The sequence below is a fragment of the Humulus lupulus genome, chromosome 4 (assembly GCF_963169125.1).
Source record: "Humulus lupulus chromosome 4, drHumLupu1.1, whole genome shotgun sequence".
NCBI lineage: Eukaryota > Viridiplantae > Streptophyta > Magnoliopsida > Rosales > Cannabaceae > Humulus > Humulus lupulus.
This window is the reverse complement of record NC_084796.1, coordinates 188,674,085-188,697,380: the sequence shown is the minus strand read 5'-3', so window position 1 is coordinate 188,697,380 and position 23,296 is coordinate 188,674,085. Positions and strand designations below refer to the sequence as shown.

The following is a 23,296-nucleotide window of genomic DNA, read 5'->3' as shown; positions in this document are numbered from 1 at the left end:
AACAGTCAAAATTCCCATAACTCCCTCATAATCTCACTAACTCCCAATTTATCATCAAATAATCATTCCCATTACCCAATATCCCGGTAATGTGCTAAATACCCAAAATACCCCTTGACTCACTCTGAGTCAAGTATGGGTCCCGTTGTGACTTTTCCACTAGCTTGCTCCCTAGGATTGTCTCGTGTCGAGTAACCCAAACCTACTCACATAATAATGTGGTCCCACACATATATCACATATATGTCAAATATACCCAAAACGGGCCAAATTATGAAAATTGCCCAATTGAACAAAAATGGGCCCACATGCATATTTAATACACATAAACGTGCATAACAAGTCATATTATAATATAACTCACATAATCACATAATAATACACATAAATATCATATAATCACATAATTCCATAATTTGCCATCCTAGCCCCCTAATCAAGGCCCTAAGCCTTATTAGGAAATTTTGGAAGTTACATTTGAGGTCTTTGTTATGGTTGGTGTACTTTGGTCAATCATTAAAAATTCTGACGCAACATTTTAAATTAATTGTATGCTCTTTTTTTATATGCATTGTGCTCAATCCACTCGGGTGTTATATGTTATGGTTTACAATTCGAATGAGATTACGAAAATGATGGGATTAGTTTTCATTTCATCATCTAAAAAAGGAATAGTCAAACAAGCCACTAGGGCTAGCCCACGGGTGAGGGAGTGGAGAGTGGGGGTGGGGTGAAACAGGCTAAGGAAGGGTCCTGAGTTTAAAATTTGATCTTTGCATTTTTTAGCACTATGGGTGTTGCAAATATGTCTAATAAAAAAATGGTTACTAGTTGATAAGTGCAAACTTTGATCATATATTTTTAATGTCCTTAGGTTTATAAATTGTCATTTTTTAGTTATTTTAATGATTTTAATTTTTTTTTTATATTTTATGATTATTGGGTGAAAAGGAATTTTAAGAGTAAAAATACATATTTATTAATATAAAAATAAATTGAGTTTGAATTAATATTTCTATGGCTTTAATTTAATATATTTTTTATTTGGAAATATTTAATTTTAATTTGATTTATTTGGTTTTGTAGGTTAATGTTATATTTTTATAAAGAAAATAAAAGAATCTGAACATGAGTTTGAGAGAGAGCTGAAGTTGAAACTTCACGAGCAATTTTGACATTGTTCCAGCCATATTTTGGACATTCTTTAGGGAATAGAAGTTGTAGATATTTTTCTAAGCATTAAAAAACATGTTGAATTGTCCAATTCGAAGTTATATCGAGGTTTGTATGGCGAAAATACGATTAGTTGTGTGGGAAAATTCAATTTCTTGAGGAATACAAAAATATCATATTCAAACTCCAATTTTGCAACCAACAAGCATATATTTTTACTCCAAATTTGAAAATTTGAGATATCACAATAATATTAAAAGAAAAATAATATCTATTAGTTTTAGTTTAAGTTTAAGTTTTAAGTTTTAAATTTTATTTTGATTAGTTTTAGTTAGTATGAGACTGTTGACGCGGTTTTTCTCCAACAGTGGATTGAGAAATCTGACAATAGAGATATTAGGCATTTTTAATAATATGCGATTAGACAAATGAAAGATATCACAAACATTCACACTTTTACGTGGTTCAGTGGTTAAAATCCACCTAGTTCAGGAGACAATCTTATTAATCTATTTAGGGCTCTGGGTGAAATTGTTCCTGACAATTTCAACAGAGTTTCTGTATATCAAGAATCGGCCCATTTTTCTATCAATTCCCCTGGTATTCATAGAGGGTTTTCCTGGACAACTTTGGATAACCGCGTACATAAATATGATAAATAATAAATTTGGATAACCTTTATCTCGGGTAATAAATGTGTAATAAAAATCTGGGCATTAATCAGCATTTAAGGAATCTCTGAGTCTTTTGGGATCCTTCCCTGTGCGTCATGACCATGCTTCCGCAAGCTGGTCATTTCCTTTGAGCTGAAGGCCTTAGAACTAACCTATCCTGACACAGGCCAAGCTCAGTTTCACGAAGGCGATCTGGCCATCACGCATCTGGAACTAAGTTGTTGTCGCAATAGACTATCTGGTTGCCATAAGCTGTCAAGTTTAACTCGAGCTGCTCATTCAAGAGTTAGCTAGATATTCTATTTGTACGCTTTCTGCATACGCTTGTCTGCCAGCTGTACCCCGTGTTGAGTAATTCAGTTCATATTTATTTTGGGGTACAATAGAGTCTATTATAAATAGAGGTGTGTGTCTATTTGAAAACACACTCTATATTCTCTCCTTTAGAGATACATTCTCTTCTACTCTTTTTCTTTTAGTAAATTTAGTTTTTATTTATCATTGTGCTTATTTTTAAGGGTAATTTCAAAGCCCTAAATATGATTTCTTGGTTTTAATTATTTTCATTGATCTTCTATTATCTTGTGATGGGTATCTTGATTGTGATGAAAAATAGAACCTAGGTTAAATGAATTGCATACTTAATGAATTTGTTGCCTAGATTAACTTGTTTCCACAAAATGTAATGTTTTTCCTAGGTTAAATAGATTGCATGCTTAATGGGTTTATTGCTTCATAAAAAGAGTTAATTAAGAGCACTTAGATTTAATTAATTATAATAGAGAAACTGGGATAATTAACTGCTTAAGTGTTATCTGCAGGGTTAATAGTTTAATTGGGAAAATAGATCAATGTTATTATTAAAATGCTTAAATGAGTATTTAGTGATGGTGAATGACCTCTTAACTATTTTAACTATTAACTTTATTTTTAATTATTTTTATTGCTATTTTTATTTTTATTTTTATTTTCAAAATCCCCTTGTATATCAATAATTTTTTATCATTTGAATAATAAATTGAATACTAGTCCATGTGGGTTCGACTCTTATTTACCGCTATACTAAAGTAACTGATATAAGGAATTACTAAAATCAATAATTAAATTTAGTACAGTTAACGATACACATCACTAGTCTTTTGAAAAATGAAAAGGGAATAACATAAATTGGTTGAGCAACTCGGGCTAAGTGTTAAATATTCATCATGTCTTAACTTTTTGATTTATGTAATTAACTTTTTGACTAAATGTCTAATTGAAATACTATTTGATTCGAACTCGTTATTAGGATCAGTAACACTTCCTCGCTAAGAATGAGTGAACTGATGAGATTATGTGAAGATTTGTTTTGGACTACAAATAATTACTATTCTAAAATATTTTTTTTTAATTTCAAATAAAGTTAATGTTGTGAACTAGTGAAGCTATTAGAAGAATCATCAATATGATAGAGCATAATTTATTATTTGTCACAAATAGATGAAGCTGCTCATTCTCCTCTATCTTCTATAAAAATGACCCTTTTAGGGTTGTTTGTGTACACCCTGAATATCTGCATGTACTTTGTCGAGCTAGAAAAGGGCCGTAACCGATCTGCCACGTGTCCACCGTTCATACGGAGTTGTTTGTTACGGTCCCCTAAACAAACAGCTCGAGCTGATGGATCATTTAGCTGCTCATCACTTCGAGCCATTATGTCGACATAGGAGAAGCCACGAGCTAGTGCCACATTAAGCACGTGGTGCAACAGAGGCCGGAAATACCCCCGGATCTTTATAAAGTCATCCACGTAATATAAACGTGCGTATACCAGACATTACGTATCTATTTTATTCCCGAATTCCCGGGTACGCAATATAAACGTGCATGATCAGACATCCCACACCTGATTTGGGCCATGCGGTCCATTACCCATCTTTACCTATTGATTAGACCACACTTCACTGTAAGGTTTAGATATTAATCATCGGTGTCACGTAAATGACATGATGGATGAAGAGATCACGGGATGACCTCAATACCTACTCAAAGATCAATCTCCTATAAATACCAAAACCCTAGATAGTGCAAGGGGTTGGATTCTTCTTGTAATGAAAATACTCTGTAATTAATAGTAAGGATAGATCAATAATATTGACTCGTGAACTAGGGGATTTTAACCTCCGAACCACGTAAAAAGGGAGTAACCATCTTTCTCTGCAATTAGTTTCCACATTCTCGATTATTATCATTTTCCGATTACGGTTTATCATCCAGCACTAATCCATCCTATTTATTCATATAATTGACTGTTGGCAAAAAACTGCGTCAACAGTTTGGTGCTTTCATTGAGAGGGTTTAGATTAGTGCTATCACGAAAACTTGATCATGGTGGTCACTCGTTTGAGACATGGTAACGAGGCGGATTAACATGGTGGGCAGGAGGCTCACCATACCACCATATCCAACGAACCAGACCCAGAGGTCCAGTAGCGATTGGGAAAGCAGCCGATGGGCCACGGCGACACTGGGAGTTCAGCGCCCCTACCTCCAAATCCAAACCCAGGTTACCTGACGACGATACAAATGGAAAACATGCAGTTGAGGAGTCATCTAGCCAAAGAAAATAAGCAAATCAAGGAAGTCTTGGCCCGGTTGCCCTCTCTTGCAACCGACGGTAACGTCAGAAAGAGACAAAGCAGGACTCACAAGTCCCGCAGGGACAGTCGGCCCCGGCCCCGGCCCAGTCGGTCGGTTAGAACCTCAACCCCGAGTTCTGCGCCCATGTCACACCATAATCGGGAAACTATGTTTGATGAGTTTCCCAAGGCCCATCAGCAAGTCAGCCGGTCAGTCAGAACTTCAACTCCAAGTTCGGCTCCACCGTCGAACGCACCCAGGAGGGCTCATGGAAGCTCGCACAGGAGGTCCGAAGAAAGCTCGCGCAGACAACCTGCTCCAGCCAGCCCTCCCGTGCCGCGGTCAGATCGTCGGGCGCAGGAAGCTGGAGGCGGTGGGTTTGAGCGACCGCGAGCTAGTTTGATCCGGCCAGACGGGACTAGGATTGCTTCACCAGTTAGGCATCCCCCTTCGCCGATAATATATCCATCCCCTCCTCGTCCTGCTCGAGATACTCCTGCATACGGGAACAGCAGGAGGAATCCTCCTCCCGCCGTTCTCGCTCATCACCCGCGAGCGCGCGGAAATGTCCCGAATCCTCACCCCTGGCAGCAGGCTCTGAGCTTCTCCAATGGGAGCTATTGGGTCGAAAGCCACCGAAGTGGCAGATCTGGTGGAGACCTGCGCAATCATCTACGTTCGGCGCAAAACCCTAGGGCTGCCTCGAGGACTGACCTTCGAGATCGCCTCAACCTGCAGAGGGGAGAGCCATCCAGAAACGAAAGTCATGCTTGCAGAGAGGATGGTCCTTCTAAAATACACGACAACGGGAATGTCCCACTAAACCAAGCTCATGCTTGGAGGGACAATATGCCACCTAATGCGAACATCAGGATGGGGATTGTTGAACAACCAAGGGATCAAAGATCAAACCTTTGAAAGGCTAGCTCAAATGGAGGAATTAATGAAGAGGCTCCTGTCAGAGAAGGGAAAGGACGAATATGACTTGGGGGACGATCTCGATCCTTTTTCCCCCAACATCACAGTAACGGCATACCCGCCGGGTTTCAGAATTCCCCATCTATCAAAATTCGACGGAGACGGAGATCCGTCGGATCACTTGGGGATGTTCAAAACCCTGATGATGGCCCATAATATTAGGCCCGAGCTGAGATGCCTAATATTCCCTTCGACTCTGAACGGGCCAGCTAGGCAGTGGTTCAAGCAGTGTAAGAAACAGTCGATCAACTCGTGGAAGAATTTCTCTGCTGACTTCAAGAGGCCATTCCAAGCCTCTCAAGCGGTTCGCGTCAAAGCAGATACCCTGGAGAACGTGAAGCAATAACCCAGGGAACCCTTAAAAGCTTATCTGAGCAGGTTTGCCAACGTTGCGGCCTGAGCTAGGGATGCAGAAGAAAGTTCCAGACTCATGGCTATGAGAACTGGAATCCTTGTTGGGGGCGAGCTGTGGAAAGAAATCCAAAGGAAAGGTGTTAGCACTGTGGATGAATTCTTGAACAAGGCCTAGGAATGGATAAATTTGGAAGAAGCGAGAGCATCGGTTGTGGGAACCAGCCAAGTCCCTAATCAGCCCGTTGGAGCGGAAACGGACGTCATGAATATGACTCGGATCGTTGCCCAAAATAACCAAGGGGGTGGAGGCAAGAGAAAGGGAAACGGCGAAGGCGGCTAGCACAGTCCGAAGAAGAGCAAGCCCATGGAAAAATTCAAACTGGTCTACGCGGTTTATACCGATCTCACAAACACTAGGGAGCACATTTTCTTAGCGAACTCTGCCCGCCTTCTCTGGAAAAGGCCAGAGCCTTTGAAAAATCAGAAGGCTAAGAGAGACCCTTCAAAATTATGTCGATTCCACAATGACATCGGTCACAACACCGATGATTGCAGGCATCTGAAGGATGAGATCGAGACACTCATCCGGGCCGGACCCTTAGCTCAGTATGCCCGGAATCGAGTCACTCCAAATCAGCCCGCCAGGCAAAACGTTCAATCAGCTCTGGAAGCCCCAGAGAATCCGACCGGAGCCCACGTGGGGCAGGACCTCCCTCCTCCAATAATAGGAGGAAAGATAACCACCATTTCTGGGGGCCCCCATCTAGCAGGCTCGAGCAGAGGTGCTCAGAAAAGATACATCAATGAATTAAAGTCTCATAACGGAATCAAATTTATCCCAGAGCAACCCATACCCAAACAATAGCGATTGGAGTGATAGCCAATCAGTTTCACCGAAGAAGATGGCAGCCATGTCCAGTTCCCACATAACGATCCTCTTGTTGTAACCGCCCAGCTCGCCAATCGGAGAGTCAAGAGGGTGCTAGTTGATAATGGGAGTTCGGTGAACTTGTTGTTTCGGTCCACGCTAGAAAAAATGGGGCTGTCAGTGACCGAATTGAAGGCCACTTCCATCATGCTGTATAGGTTCTCTGGCGAAGGGTCGGCAGTGATAGGTACGATTGAATTAGTAATAACCTTGGGAGAGGGACCCCAAACTGTCTCCAAACTCCTCAAGTTTGTGGTCATCGACTGTCCCACTGCGTACAATGCAATTTTGGGTCGACCCACGTTGATGGCATTTGGAGCCATAACTTTTATCCACCACCTCGCAGTCAAATTCCCCTCCTCTACGGGGATATGTACGGTCCGAGGTGATCAGCTCGCTGCCAGGGAATGTTATAGCATTTTCATGAAGGGAAAATCACAAGCGGGCAGCAGACAATGCCCATTCAGGGCGGAAGCAAGGAACCCTAGGAAACGAGAACTAGCTCCGAGATAAGGGAATCTCAGTCGGGCAACGACAGAGGTATAACCCTGAGTGACGATATCGACCCTAGAGTTGGCGAAGATAGGTCCGAGCTCTAGGCTATCGAAGAGCTCGAAGAAGTAAATATCGATCCTAAAGACCCTTCGAGGATCGTTAAGCTTGGGAAAAATATTGGTGATGAGAGAAAGGTGGAGCTGTTGAAATTCCTGCAAGAAAATCTAGACGTTTTTGCCTGGTCTTATGAAGATATGGTGGGGATCAGCCCAAGCATCATCATGCATACCCTCAGCTTGAACAAAAGCATGCCTATGAAGTCGCAGAAGCAAAGGCGTCTAAGCACGACCCGAGTTGTGGCCCTGGAAGGGGAAGTTGCTCAACTTTTAAAGTGCAGTTTTATCCGCAAGGCAAAATACCCGATCTGGGTCGCCAATCCCATTCTGGTCCCGAAGCCCAACGGAAAATGGCGAACCTGTATCGACTTTTCTGACCTGAATAAAGCGGGTCCCAAGGATTTCTTCCCCCTACCAAGGATCGACCAGTTGGTGGACGCCACGGTAGGACACGAGCTCATGTCCTTCATGGATGCGTATTCTGGTTACAACCAGATCGCTATGAATCCTGCGGACCAGGAGCATACCAGCTTCATGACCCCAACCAATGTGTATTGTTACAAAGTCATGCCCTTCGGTCTGAAAAATGCCGGAGCTACATACCAGAGATTGGTCAACAGAATGTTCGTTAATCTGATCAGGAAAAACATGGAAGTGTATGTTGAAGACATGTTGGTCAAGTCAAAAACTATCGATGACCATGTCCCCGGTCTGAGAGAATGTTTTGAGATCCTAAGGAAGTATGGTATGAGGCTGAATCCCCAAAAATGTACCTTCGGGATGCGTTAGGAAAATTTCTGGGTTTCATAGTCAACACCAGAGGAATAGAGGCGAACCCGGTCAAAATCAGATCGCTACTCGAAATGACATCACCCCGGACGTGAAAAGACGTCCAAAGTCTAACAGGAAGAGTGGCAGCCCTTAATCGGTTCATTTCCAAATCTACCAACAAATGTTTTCCATTCTATAACCTGCTCCAGGGAAATAAAAAGTTCGAGTGGACCGAAGAGTGCGAGCGTGCCTTCCTCGACCTAAAAGCACATTTAGCTGAGTCACCCGTGTTGTCTAAGCCAACAGCAGGAGAGCCTCTTTTTCTTTACCTAGCTGTCACGGAAGATGGGGCTAGCGCCGTGCTGGTCCGGGAAGAAGACCAGTCTCAGAAGCCAGTCTATTACATTAGAAAAAGGCTCCTTGGAGCTAAATCTCAATATCCGTTGATGGAAAAAATGGCTTTCTGCCTTATCACGGCCTCCAAAAAGCTTAGGTCGTATTTCCAATCCCATTCAATCCACGTCATAACCGATCAACCTTTAAGACAGTACTACAGAAACCTGAGGCATCGGGACGTCTTTTGAAATGGGCTATCGAGTTCAGCCAATTCGAGATCCTATACGTACCACGAACTGTGATCAAAAGCCAAGCTCTGGCTGATTTCGTGGCATAATGCACTGGATTCCAAGAGGAACCGGTGGAAGAACTGGTGCAGGCCTTGTGGAAATTCTTTGTGGACAGTTTATCTAATGAGAACGGGTCCGGAGCTGGAATCATTTTGATATCCCCAGAGGGACATCGCTTCCACTCCGCGCTACGATTCGGATTCGAAGCGTCCAACAACGAGGCCGAGTATGAAGCTTTATTGGCTGGGCTGAGGGTGGCCAGGGAGCTGAAGGCCAGAGCCATCCAGTGCTATAGCGATTCCCAGCTCATGGTAAACCAGGTATCAGGGGAATACCAGGCGCGGGGAACCAAGATGGCGGCCTACCTGGCCAAGGTAAGGAGGGAGCTGTCCGAGTTTGAGTACAGCCTAGTCGAATAGATCCCTTGGGAGAAAAACGCCAATGTTGATGCCCTAACAAAGTTGGCCACCTCCAAGGAAGCCGAGACCCTAAGCCTGATACTAGTGGAGTTCTTGGAGAGACCAAGTGTGGTCGAGAATACAGGGGAGATCGAGATGATTGATGACAGGCCAACCTGGATGACTCTTATAGTCTAATATCTTACCACAGGGAAATTACCTGAAGAGCGAAAGGACGCAAGAAAGATACTCTACCAAGCTCCGAGGTATACAGTCATAGACAGAACGTTGTACCGACGTGGCCTCTCTCTACCTCTTTTGCAGTGTGTTCTGCCAGAGGAGGCTAAAACTATTTTGCAGGAGGTGCATGAAGGCTTTTGTGGAGATCACGTTGGGGGGAAAAGCCTGACCTTGAAGATATTAAGGAAAGGATATTATTGGCCCACTCTATCAAAAGACTCAATTTCTTACGTCCGAAAGTGTGACAAATTCCAGCGGTTCGCCGCGATCGCCCGAGCTCCACCAGTCGAGCTGAAGATGATCTCGTCCCTGTGGCCGTTTGTGGTCTGGGGGATTGACTTAGTTGGAGCCCTACCCACGGGAAAAGGAGGAGTTTGCTATGCGGTAGTGGCTATTGACTACTTCACGAAGTGAGCAGAAGCGGAGCCCCTGGCGACAATAACATCAAAGAGAGTCCTTGATTTTGTGGTTAAGAATATTGTCTGCCGGTTCGGACTGCCAAGGAAGATCGTGTCGGACAACGGAACCCAGTTCGATAGCGACCTCTTCACCGAATTTTGCGGGAGGCATGGCATAATTAAAAAAATTTCCTCAGTGGCCTACCCCCAGGCTAATGGGTAGGTCGATGCTGTGAACAATACGCTCAAGGCGAGTCTTAAGAAGAAGCTAGACAAGGCCAAGGGAGTTTGGCCCTAGCAGCTCCCGCAGGTGCTATGGGGGTACTGGACCTCACACCGAACCTCGATGGGGCACGCCCCTTTTTCCTTGACTTTCGGGAGTGAGGTCGTCCTTCCTGTCGAAACAAAGATAGCCTCGCATAGGGTCCAGGCCTTCAATCAAGAGCAGAATGACAAATTGCTCAACGCGTCCCTCGACCTAATTGATGAAAAGCGAGAGAATTCACAGCTACACCTCCCACATTATCAGCAGAAGATCACTCGTTATTTTAATTCAAAGGTTAAAAGGCGTGTTTTTGGATTAGGAGACCTGGTGCTTCGAAGGGTGTTTTTAGCGGGCAGAGACCCCAAAGATGGTACTTTAGGACCGAGCTGGGAAGGGCCCTGTCAGATCATCGAAATCGTACAAGAAGGTACTTTCAAATTAGCCCGGCTTAATGGAGATATTGTGCCACGGACTTGGAATGTTGTGCATTTGAGAAAATATTATCAGTGATCAAATCACTCCTTTATGTAAGGCTTGCGTATAAAAGCCAACTAGCTATATAAAAAAAAAAGAATATATAATGGTTTATGATTTCATTTATGACTGTACGATTTTGTTTGTGTAATTAGTTCAAGTAACCACACAAGTCCACTTCCTGATTACTTTGGGGGTAGATCACCCGACCAGGTTCTAAAAGTTGGTTAAATTGATTCAGTGTTTTTTCTAAAAAGCACGAGGTGTCGATAAAACTGACGCGAACTAAGTTTTCAAAATTAAATATCCTGGACACAACCAGGTTCTAAAACTTAGAAGTTGGTTAAATTGATTTAGTGCTTTTTCTAAAAAGCACGAGGTGTCGATAAAACTGACGCGAACTAAGTTTTTTAAATTAAATATCCTGGACACGACCAGGTTCTAAAACTTAGAAGATTGGTTAAATTGATTCAGTGTTTTTTCTAAAAAGCACGAGGTGTCGATAAAACTGACGCGAACTAAGTTTTTAAAATTAAGTATCCTAGATACGACCAGGTTCCAAAACTTAGAAGTTGGCTAGCAATGTTTTGCTTCCCCTAAAGGAAAAATGGTCAATAAACTAGCACGAACTAAGTCTTTACCAAACACATCATAAAATGTGAGACAAAGATCGAAGTAAAACTTGAGATAACTAAAATTAATAAATTGTTTCGAGGAAAAAAAAACCTCATGCTGAATATTTACAAACAAATAAACAAGAAGTGCAGATACAAGGAAAAAACTCTCTAGGCTCCCCCAGGCCGCTTTGAGGACGTCACCTCCTCAGTCTCCTACTCGCCCGCAGCAGAAGTCTCCCCTGTCTCGGTCAGTGCCTGCAGCTCCTATTGCAACCGGGCCTTGAACTTCTCAAGGTAGTGCCCCCATGCATTGGAGGCCATGAAGGAGAAATTGTCATCCTGATTGAAAGCCCAGCAATGGTACAGCATACTCTCCATGGAGGAGCTCGATGCTTTCTTCTCCTCCAAAATGGTCACCTCGATCTCCAACATTTTGGCCTTGGCCCCCTCGAGCTTGGCCTGAAGGGGTGCCGAGGTAGCCTTCGCCTCTTGCTCGCCTTCCTGGGCAGTGGTTAGGGCAGCCTTCGCCGCCTGTTCACTCGTATGGGCCGCCGCCAATGCAGCCCTGGCGCTCTGCTCGTTCTGTTGAGAACCGGCGAGAGTAGGTTAGGCCGTGGTCAGCTCGGCCTTGATTTCCTCGTTCCTGGCCCTGACCCGAGAGATGTTGGGGTGCCGAGCCAAGACCGCCTACAAAAAAGCAAAGAAACAGTTAGACACATACCCGAAAAATAAAATATATATATTAAAAGTGAGGTCGGGGAAAATGCTTACTGTGAGATTCATCCCCATGGCAAACTCCAAAACGTTTTCGGGTCTCCTTTCCTCAATCGCCCTCAAGTCGATGGGCTTGGCCTTGTAAAATTGCTCCACCGAATAGTTCTCCATCTCGTAGACGGTCCCCCGAAAAGTGTCTAGAATCAGCTCCAGATCCTAGGGGTTGACGGGGATGCGAACAGTGGCAGCAGGGGCCACTGGAGCTTGGGGATCAACCACTGCTACCGGTTCCCAAGCAGAAGGTGGAGGAAGACGACGAAGGGTCGCAGTCGGGGCTGCGGTGGGCAGAGCTCCTGAGCTCGAGCCTTTCCCCTTAGCTTGGGATTGGGAGACAGTCGCAGCCGAGGGCGACGTTTTCTTGGAAGTAGGCCAAAGCCTCTTGACAAGGGGACCCTCGATTGATTTCCCTCCTGGGAACATCAAGCGGATATCTGGTTCCCCCCTCTGTGCCATCTCCTTGCCTGAAAAGAAGAATGGAAAACGCGTTGAGAATGCATATACGTTCTTCAAAAGAAAATTATTAATGATAAATATACACGAAGTAGCAAATTTCCTACCCTCCGAGCTAAAGGAAGAGTCTATTTCCATGACTTCCGGCCTCGGAGCTGCAACAGGGGAAGGAAAGTCTAAAGCAACCACTTCTTGGATTAGGGGAGGCTCCAGGTCAGGCTCTACCTCGGGACTAGATTTCTCCACGTATTGCCTAAGTCCAGGAGCAACTATGCCCTCGAGAAGGGAGGGCCACGACCTAAGGTTGGTCCCATACTCCTCGAAAAAGGCTGACCTAAAGGACAAAGTGTTGTCTACTACTACGGTACCTCTACGACGGCCTGCGTCATTACGCAGCACTAATTAATCTACGCATTGGAGTAGGGTTATGTTACGGTCTGGATCGTTTCGGTGGCGATGCACGAGCTGGTTTGGGTTAAAACCTAACTAGCCTAAGGTTTGCGGCTGCCCTGTCTAGGTCCCGAAAGGGATAGGGGTTACCTTGGCCGAAAGGGCCAGCTGCTGCCCCTGATGGAGCTCGATCCAAGTCGGGATCCCGAGCATCGTCCGGAGCTTGTCTCTTCCACATGAGCGGCACCTCGGGATCCTCTTCCTGCTCGTCGCCACCGTCGGCCGAGGCATTGACCTTGGGAATAGTCGCCAGCATGCGGGCTGCTAGATGATTGGCCTGCGTCCTCCTCAAGGCCAAAGTTTGGCCTGCAGAGATCAACTTACACGCCAACATCGTGTCGTCTGACACAAGCTGGCGGTAGTCCTTGTCACTGGGCGGAAGCCTTGCCAGGGTATCGTATTGACCCCCAAGGGTCATGGACTTGGCCATTCTCGCAAAAATGGCTGCATGGTGATGCTCCAGTCAGTATACTCCCGAAAAGACAGAAAAAAAATGTTATGCGAGCTGAAGATAGAAGGCTTACGAGGATGGTTGAAGTAGTGGCACTCGCAATTGCGAAACCCATTCGACATAAAGAATTGATCTTTGAAGTCGTTGGGATGGCTGGGAAGTTCAATCACCGCGGACGAGTTCGGGAAGCAGGTCAGGTAGTAGAACCCATCACCTCGTCCCTTTTGATCCAGGCTGGCTTTGAGGCAGAAGAAGTAGAGGATTTTTGCCGGGGTAGGGACTTTCCATTCGTGCATCAGGAAGAGATATCTCAGCCCCACCAACAGATGGTAAGAATTCGGAGGCAGTTGAAATGGTACCAACTTTACATAATTAAGGAAGTCAGCGAAGTACTAATCCAGAGAGAGGAAGGCCCCGGCCCTGAGATGCTCATCACTCCAGGCCGCGAAGTCTTCATCAAGGGGCGCGCAACTCCTCTCACCCTCGAAAGGAGGTCAAGCAATAAGAGCGCCGGTCCCAACCTCGATGTTGTGGGACAGCAGTATCTTGTTGACCCTCCTTTGGGTTGTGATCTTGGAGACTATTCTCTCCGCCTCAAAGAAAGCATCAGGTCCCACCTCGATCTCTTTCTCCATCGTGGGACCGAACTAGGGATTAGAGACTCCACCGCGACCTCCTTCCCTCTGCTGGATTGCTGGGACGACGAGCCGGCCGCGCTTTTCTTGGACACATTCTTTTTGGGCCCCATCTGATTGCCTAGCGAACAAGAATGAGAAAAAACTTAGTAGGCGACCTAAAGGCTAAGAAAGGACAAGCAACGTGAGAAGAAGGATTTTTTATACACGAGCTAAGGTAATCTCAGCCCGCAGGGTGTGAGGCCACGCGCCCAAGTTTCCAACTGATCCCTGATATCCAGGGATCCTTGTGTCAGGAGGGTCAGATTATTACTTGCCTTGGAGGAGAGGTTTTGAGAAGAAAACCACCTAGGAAGCGTGACCCCTAAGCTACCCGGTTTTACACCTTACAAACCTCTCACCTTCCATATTCCGAATGGGTGTTTCCTAAATTTACCCAGAAATCTACCCAGAAAGTTACCCAGAAATTTCCTACATCGCATTCCTAGACATGTTTTTAGATATACTCAATATGCCTAGAATCAGAACCTATGCCCTAAAAACCAGCCAAAAAATAACCTATTGTTTACGACTATGAGACATAGTTTGCATAACGAAGGAACAGGGAAATCAAAACATACAACGGACAGGGAACTTACAATGTATATTCCGAGCAAAAGTTGCGGCAGCGTAGGAGTAGGAGTCCTGGTGGAATCCTTAAGGCTGGACTTCTGAAAGGCTCTTGTGGCAAGAATGTGGGGATTTCTGGGATTATGACCAGAAGAAGAAGAGCTTCTAAAACTCGAAAGAGAGAAAATAAAGGAAAATTTCGAATGAAGGGTGACTAGTACTGAAAACTGCCAACCTTATATATACGTAAGAGGCATGAGGAAATGAGGACCGTCCGATCAAATTAATGCGAGATACAAGGGTCATAACTTAAGAGACGAAACGGTGGAAAAAAGGTGGCTAGGCCATTTAATACAATCCTCGGAATCCGAGTATACGCCAACCACGGCGTTCCACGTGTCTGATACCCAAGTAATGGGCAAGACAAGAGGAGTCGAAAAGGAAGTTTAAAAGCCCCCACTGTGAAGATCAAAGATGACGTCGTAGGTCATGAGCAGGGGCTTGGGGGGCAAATGTACGCCCTGAATATCCGCACGTACTTTGTCGAGCTAGAAAAGGGCCGTAACCGATCTGCAACGTGTCCACCGTTCATCTAGAGTTGTTTGTTACGGTCCCCTAAACAAATAGCTCGAGCTGATGGATCATTTAGCTGCTCATACTTGGAGCCATTGTGTCGACATAGGAGAAGCCATAAGCTAGCGCCACATTAAGCTCGTGGTGTAACAGAGGGCCTGACATACCCCCGGATCTTTATAAAGTCATCCACGTAATATAAACGTGTGTATACCAGACATCACGTGTCTGTTTTATTCCCGAATTCCCGGGTACGCAATATAAACGTGCGTGATCAAACATCCCACACTTGATTTGGGTCATGCGGTCCATTACCCATCTTAACCTATTGATTAGACCACACTTCATTGTAAGGTTTAGATATTAATCATCGGTGTCACGTAAATGACATGATGGATGAAGAGATCACGGGATGACCCCAATACCTACTCAGAGATCAATCTCCTATAAATACCAAAACCCTTGATAGTGCAAGGGGTTGGATTCTTCTTGTAATGAAAATACTCTGTAATTAATAGTAAGGATAGATCAATAATATTGACTCGTGGACTAGGGGGATTTTAATCTCCGAACCACGTAAAAAGAGAGTGACTATCTTTCTCTGCAATTAGTTTCCACATTCTCGATTGTTATCATTTTCCGATTACGGTTTATCATCCAGCATTAATCCATCCTATTTATTCATATAATTCACTGTTGGCAAAAAACCGCGTTATAATTTGGTATAGTGATCTTAGTATGGAATGAGAATCTACATGATTTTTGTCAATCATGTTATTGTCATTAATTTCCTCAATAATAAAAAAAAAATTCCCTTCCAAATGTTGAGTTTATCAACAACAAGATTCACCTAAAAATCTAAATCCCAAATGGCAAACAAATAATCAAAGAATCAAGTGCATAAACAAATTAACAGTGAAAGAGGAAACAAAGAAACAACACAAGAACTTATCCTGGTTCAGATCAAGAATTGTGATCCTACATCCAGCTGAGAAACTTCACAAGTTTCACTATGAAATCAAGAACAGAATTACACCATTACAGCCAATGATTTGAGCTCCTCTCACAGTACACTTCTCTTGTTACAGTTGGTACTCTCTTACTAAGCACATAGATTTCTTAAGAACAGTCTCTATGGCTCTCTCTCAACTCAAACTCACTCTTACAAAATCTGGTGTCAAAAGCTCTTGTTGCCGAAGTCGAAAAAAAACCACCGCCTGAAGCTCTCTTAAAAGAATATATATATATATATATATACGTATATATATGTAAAGGGCATATATTATCCTTAATAACTAAAAGGCTAAATTGTATGTAATGGACTGGGCCTTTATAAGATGAGTTGGGCTTTGTAGAATTAATTCCACATATTCAACCTTAATTATTCAAAGCTCAACTAATGACCCTCCTTTGAAACTTGTGAAGCTATACTCTAATGCATCAAGCTGCTGCAATATTCAGTAAGTCACGACAGTGTGCCAACTTACTGAATGAAAGAACTTTTGTACCTAAGTCTGCAAGATTTTCTTCTGTAGGTACTTTATCAAGTTCCAAAATCTTATCCTCAATCTTTTCTCTAATCCAATACAAACGTATGTCAATGTGTTTACTTTTGTCATGGTATACAAGGTTCTTACACAGATGGATTAAGGATTGGCTGTCTGAAAAAATTGTTCCCTTCTCTCTAAGCAGCTTAAGTTCCTGCAATATCCCTTGTAACCAAATTGCTTCTTTGAAAGCCTCTGTAGTAGCCATGAACTCTACTTCAGTGGTAGAAAGCGCCACAACTTGTTGCAATTGGGATTTCCAGCATATGCAACTCTTATTCAGCAAAACACATATAGCTTGTTGTAGATCTTCTATGTCGTTGTTTGAAGCAAAGTCTGCATCGACATAGCCATTTAGAGTCAATGCTCCATTAGATCTCTGATATACCAAACCAAACTTAGCAGTCCCTTTTAAATATCTCAATAGCCACTTGAGGGCATTCCAATGCTCCATGCCAGGATTGGACATGAAACAACTTAAAATACTCAATGAATGAGCTATATCAGGTCTAGTGCTCACCATGATATACATGAGACACCCAACAGCCATTGCATATGGAATTTTATCCATTTCACTCCTTGTATCTTCATCTTTTGGACATTGCTCATAAGATAATTTGAAATGACTTGCAAGAGGTATGTTTTTTAGCCTTTGCATCATACATGTTGAATCTTTTTATAACTCTAGTAATGTAATTAGCTTGACTTAACACAATCTTTCCATCTTGTTCCTGCCTTAAAATTTCAATACCAAGAATCTTTCTAGCTGACCCCAAATCTTTCATTCCGAACTCTGCCTTCAGCTTGTCTTTAACCCCTCAGATCACAGCTCTGTCTTTACCCAATATTAACATGTCATCAACATGCAGCAGTAACAAAACTGTAGTTGATGACTCCAAATCCCTATAGTAAAGGCATGAATCATAACTTGATCTCTTGAAGCCTACATCATGCACAAAAGTATTAAACCTTTTATTCCACTACCTTGGCGATTGTTTCAGACCATAAAGTGACCTCTTTAGTAAGCACACAAGTTCTCTTCCCTTTTCTTCCACCTGAAATCCAGGTGGTTGTGACATATAGATCACCTCATCAAGAAAACCATTTAAGAACGTTGTTTTAACATCCAATTGTTCCACCTCGAACTTGAATTGAACCGCAACAGCAAGCATCATTCTAATAGTCTTGTACTTGACCACAGGAGAGTATATATCAGTGTAATCTATGCCTTCCTCCTGAGTGAATCCCTTAGCTACGAATCTTGCTTTAAATTTGACCGATTCCTTTTCAGTAACACCTTCTTTTATCTTGTATAACCATCTGCAATCAATCACCTTTTGGTCTTTAGGCTTAGTCACCAATTCCCATATCTTGTTATTCATTAGAGAGTCCATCTCTTCTCTCATAGTCTGCTACCATTGCATCCCATGTTTACTTGAAATCGCTTCTTCAAATGATGATGGTTCTGGTATGTCATCGGGTTGTACAGCAGACAATGCATACAAAATTAAATCTGCCTCTCCAAATCGGGCCGGGGGTTTTATGACCCTCCTAGTTCTATCTCAGACAAGCTGATAGTCTTGTATATCAATATTCTGCTCACTTTCAACTTGTTTTTCTTTAATTAAAACTCTAGTCTCTTCGATCTTCACAGCTAGTTCACTTTCAGGATTTCTCAAATTAATTTCAAATTCAGCAAGGTCTTCTTGATTGACCTGTAAACCTGCATCATTCAACGCACTACCCTTCTCGGGTTTCAAATAAGGAAATTCATGCTCATTAAAAATAACATCTCTAGATATAATAATTTTTGGTTTTCCATTTTCCATGGTACATGGTCTATATCCCTTTGTGCCTAATGGGTATCCTAAGAAAATGCACTTAATTTCACTAGCATCAAATTTATCCTTCCTTTGATGTGCAAAACCAGTGCAACCAAACACTCTAATATGCTTTAAATTGTGTACTTTTCTTAGCATTTTTCCATAGGGAGTTGTGAGATCAATGGCTCTACTTGGGCTACAATTTATTAGATAGCATGCAGTGATGAGTGCTTCCCCCCAAAATTTCTTGCTTAAACCAGAACTTATTAACAAACATCGAACTTTATTTAGCAAAGTCCTATTCATTCTCTCGGCCATTCCATTTTGTTGTGGAGTGTTCACTACCATTCTATGTCTTATAATACCAAAGTTAGAACACAATTTATCAAACTCATTGTTAATAAATTCTAAACCATTATCTGTTCTTAGCACTTTAATTTTATTACCCATCTGGTTTTCAACTTCAAGTTTCCACTGTGTAAATTTACTAAGACACTCATCTTTGGTTTTTAATAAGTATACCCACACACATCTACTAAAATCATCAATAATAGATAAAAAATAGTGATTACTTGAATGTGTAGCTACTTTAATAGGACCCCAAAGATCATCATGTATATACTCCAAAGGCCTTTTTGAGTTGTGAGTTGTTGTAGTAAATTTCAGTCTATGGTGTTTTTCAAGAACACAATCATCATAGAAAGATAAAGAACCTGGTTTTAAATCTGCAAGAGCACCTTGTTTGTGTAATTCTTTAATTCCTTGCTCACTCATATGTCCCATTCATTTGTGCCAAAGGTCCATTTCTGATTCTTGGTGCTTTATGGTACTAGCTTCAGCAATAGAAATAGTCTCACCAGTTTGTATATATAAACCATGTGATTTCTCACCTTTCATGACTATCATGGACCCTTTTGAAATCTTTAGTACTCCATTGCCAGATTTAAATTTGTAACCTTCATCTTCAAGGACGCTTAAGGACACTAAATTTTTCCTCAATTTCAAAATGTGTCGAACTCGGTTTAGCATCCTTACAGTGCCATCAAAATGCCTTATAGCCACTTTTCTGATGCCGAGTACCCTGCATGAATGATCATTACCCATTAAAACTATTCCACTATTAGTTTCTTTATAATCAATAAAATTTTCTATATTGGGGCACATATGAAATGTGCATCCCGAGTCAAATATCCATTCTTTTGTAATTTTATTGTCAGAAACCATAAACAAATCTCCATCAATGGAGTAGGAATCAACATCTTCAGCTACAGAAGCAGATTCATGCTTCTTGTCTCCATCTTCACGCAATTGCTTCTTGTACAGAAAGCAAAATCTTTTCAAATGCCTTGGTTTTCCACATAAATAACATTTCCTTGTCTTTCTTCCGTATTTTCCTCTTGACTTTGATCTTGAGGGTGATTTGTGATATCATTTCCCATTATCTTTCCTCATAGGCCTTCCTCTAGCTAAGTGTGTTTCATCTTTGGTGATTTCCTTCTCTTTCTCAAGTGTAAATTCCTTTGATTTAAGTGCACCAAGAACATCTTCTAAGGTCAATGTGTCTCTTCCATACTTGATCATTGATTTGACTTCTTGGTATGCTACAGGTAGAGATCTCAAAATGATAACAGCTTGATTTTCTACATCAATAGTATAATCAACATTAGCAATACCAATTATAATTTGGTTAAAGGAATCTAAATTAGCATCAAGAGATAAAGAAGGATTAATTTTGAATCCATATAGTCTTTCAAGAAGATTGATTTTGTTGGTTAAGGAAGGAGTCATGTAAAGCTTTTCCAGTTTTTCCCATATTCCTCTGGCTGTTTTTTCTGATTGCACCTTCCTTCTCACATTGTCAGACAAGTACATGATAATGGTATAGTAAGCCAATTCTTCCTTTTCCTCTGATTCATCGGGCTTATACTTCTCAGCAAGACCCTTCTTATCTCCAAGCATTTTTGCCAATTTTTGATGCACAAGAACTCCCTTCAAACTTTTGCACCATAAACCAAAGTCTCCAGTACCATTGAATTTTTCCAATTCAAACTTTGCAAAAGTAGCCATGGTTTCTTGATTGTGTTGATGTGAATCTTGGTCCCCTTCTCACGTTTGGACGAACTTGGCTCTGATTTGTTGAGTTTATCAACAAGATTCACCTAAAAAACTAAATCCCAAATGGCAAACAAATAATCAAAAAATCAAGTGCATAAATAAATTAATAGTGAAAGGGGAAACTTATCCCGGTTCAGATCAAGAATTATGATCCTACATCCAGTTGAGCAACTTCACAAGTTTCACTATGAAATCAAGAACAGAATTACACCATTACAGTTAGTTGAGCTCCTCTCATAGTACACTTCTCACATCACAATTGGCACTCTCTTACAATGGCTCTCTCTCAACTCAAACTCACTCTTACAAAATCTGGTGTCAAAAGCTCTTGTTGCCGAAGTAGAAAAAAAAAACCACCGCCTGAAGCTCTTTTAAAAGAATATATATACGTGTGTGTATATATATATATATATATGTAAAAGGCATATATTCTCCTTAATAAATAAAAGGCTAAATTGTATGTAATGGATTGGGCCATTATAAGATGAGTTGGGCTTTCTAGAATTAATTCCACACCAGATTCTCTAATATTTGCAATTATTCCAAATTTGGTATTCAACCGTAGTCATTACCTCCATTGCTCTTTTTTTTTTAGGTGAATTGCTTCCACTATATGTTGATCCCGCTTTTATTTATGTCACTTCACATAAAAATATACTATATTGACCAATGTTGAAATCTGTATTAGCATGTCATTATACAGTGGTAATGGAAGGTTACAAGCCTTGACTGATGAAGCAACTTATATTTTTTGACCGTCTTCTTTTTTCTTCTTCATTACTTTACACAAGAACACAACCATGTTCTTACACCTTATTATTAGTTTCTTTATCAAAATGGATACAAGCAAGTAAAAAGTTGGTCACATATTTTGAAGGAATTAACTGCAATTTGACTTGGTGTATTCAAATTTATACTTTGTATTTTAGTTTACCATCAACTCTACATTAAAAATAATTAATAAAGTAACAAATGTTGACAGTAGATTATACTATTTTAGTGCTTAAGTTTAATTAACGTTTTACTATTCTAATATCCATAAGTCTTACAGTAATGGCTCTCTAGGCTGATTTTTTAATCAAATTATTTTTAAATATGACTAAAATATTTTTTAATTTAGTTATTTAATGTAAATAGGAAAATTAATAATAAAAAAGAATAAAAGAAAAAAAAACCTATAACACATCCATAAAGTCAAAGTATAGCTTTACATTGTTTGATCAAATGGAATTTGTCATTCTTTGTAATATTTTGATGCATGTTTTGTGTGCACACATCATTATTTATTAGCAAATTGGCAAGAATAATCAATAAATTGATATTATCTGCAATTTGATTTTCCAAAGTTTAGATATTTTTTTGAGTGTAAAACTTCATAAGTTAAAATATCACATAAATATCATGTAAATATATTAATTTAATTTTGAAAAAATATCCAACAAAACACAAAAGAAACAATTTTTACCATATTTTTTAAAATATAAACATAATTGATAGAGAATCTTGATAGTAATCTTCATAAAGAATTTTGTAACCACATTTTAATAATATTATGATTCTCGCAACTATATAATGGGATTTAATGATAGCAATTACTCAAAAGATTTCAATTAATTATGTACTCAATTTGATTGATTTTATAACAACCTGATTTTTTAAGACTAGACTTATTGGAAAACTACAGATCCTAGTGGTCATCTCGAACCTTGCAGTCAATTTTTGTAAAAATTGGCCCTTACAGGCCTTAAGTAACTTTTATAAACTAAATAAAGTGTTTACATCACAAAACAAATTTGAAAATATATACGAGTCTGACATTTGAGTAGTTTAAAACCAAAACACAGTTTAAAATAAATTTAAAAGAGAGTATTTGGCCATAGGACCTTCTTGACCCAAACTTAAAAATAGAACTTAAAAGACTTGACTTGAAACTTAGTGGAAGACTTGAGGAAATTCTATCAACCTTGCAGGTCAATTGATTCACAGTATACATACTTCAGACAAAATCCCCTCCAGCTGCCAGCACAGTTTCTAAGTTTTTCCCTTTGGGGGAGATATTATATCCTCTCTTATAGTTTCTAAGGATCTACAAACAGAAACAAAACCTCTAAGAGTATACCAAACCCAAAATCAAAGAGGAGGACAAGATCAAAACTCACCCTTGATTCCAAAATATTTTGGTCAAAACTTTGGTGGTTCTCTTCCTTTTCTTTCTTTAACTATTTCTACAACAAACATAGACCTCTAAGATCACCATTATAACCCAAAATCATCAAAGAGAGGCAAAAAATTGGATCAAACACTTACCCTTGTGTTTATCTCTTCATGGCCGAACCTATAGAGAGCCAAGTGCTTTCTTTTTCTCTCTTCCTTTTTCTCAAACTTTCTTTCTTTCTTTCCTTAATGAATTTCGAAAATAGCTTGTCAAAATGAGTAATTAACTTTCTCTCATTAGCCCTTAACTCCCATAGCCTCCCACTAACATTCAAATTTAAAAAATGGCTTGGTTCCTTCTCAAACTAGTCTTGGCCGAACCTATAAGAAGCTAGCATAAAAACAATGTGCTGAAATATTTTAAGGCCACCTTATGCACAAAATTAGGGAACACTACTTCAATTCTAAGTCCCCATGACCAAACCATATGCTCATTATTTCCCATTGATGAGTTTTAAAATATATAATAAAATAAATACTTCAAAACTATAGCCTATAATCTCATAATATGTGGTACCACACTTGGCAT

At 41.0% G+C, this 23,296-nt stretch overlaps 1 protein-coding gene across 1 annotated transcript; it reads right to left on the bottom strand.

Moving 5' to 3' along the window:
* Window positions 1-16,508: 16,508 nt before the first annotated feature.
* On the bottom strand, window positions 16,509-17,276 carry LOC133832741 (secreted RxLR effector protein 161-like). Its single transcript, XM_062263049.1, has one exon. The coding sequence runs from the start codon at window positions 17,274-17,276 to the stop codon at window positions 16,509-16,511; it is 768 nt and encodes a 255-aa protein (XP_062119033.1).
* Window positions 17,277-23,296: the final 6,020 nt, after the last annotated feature.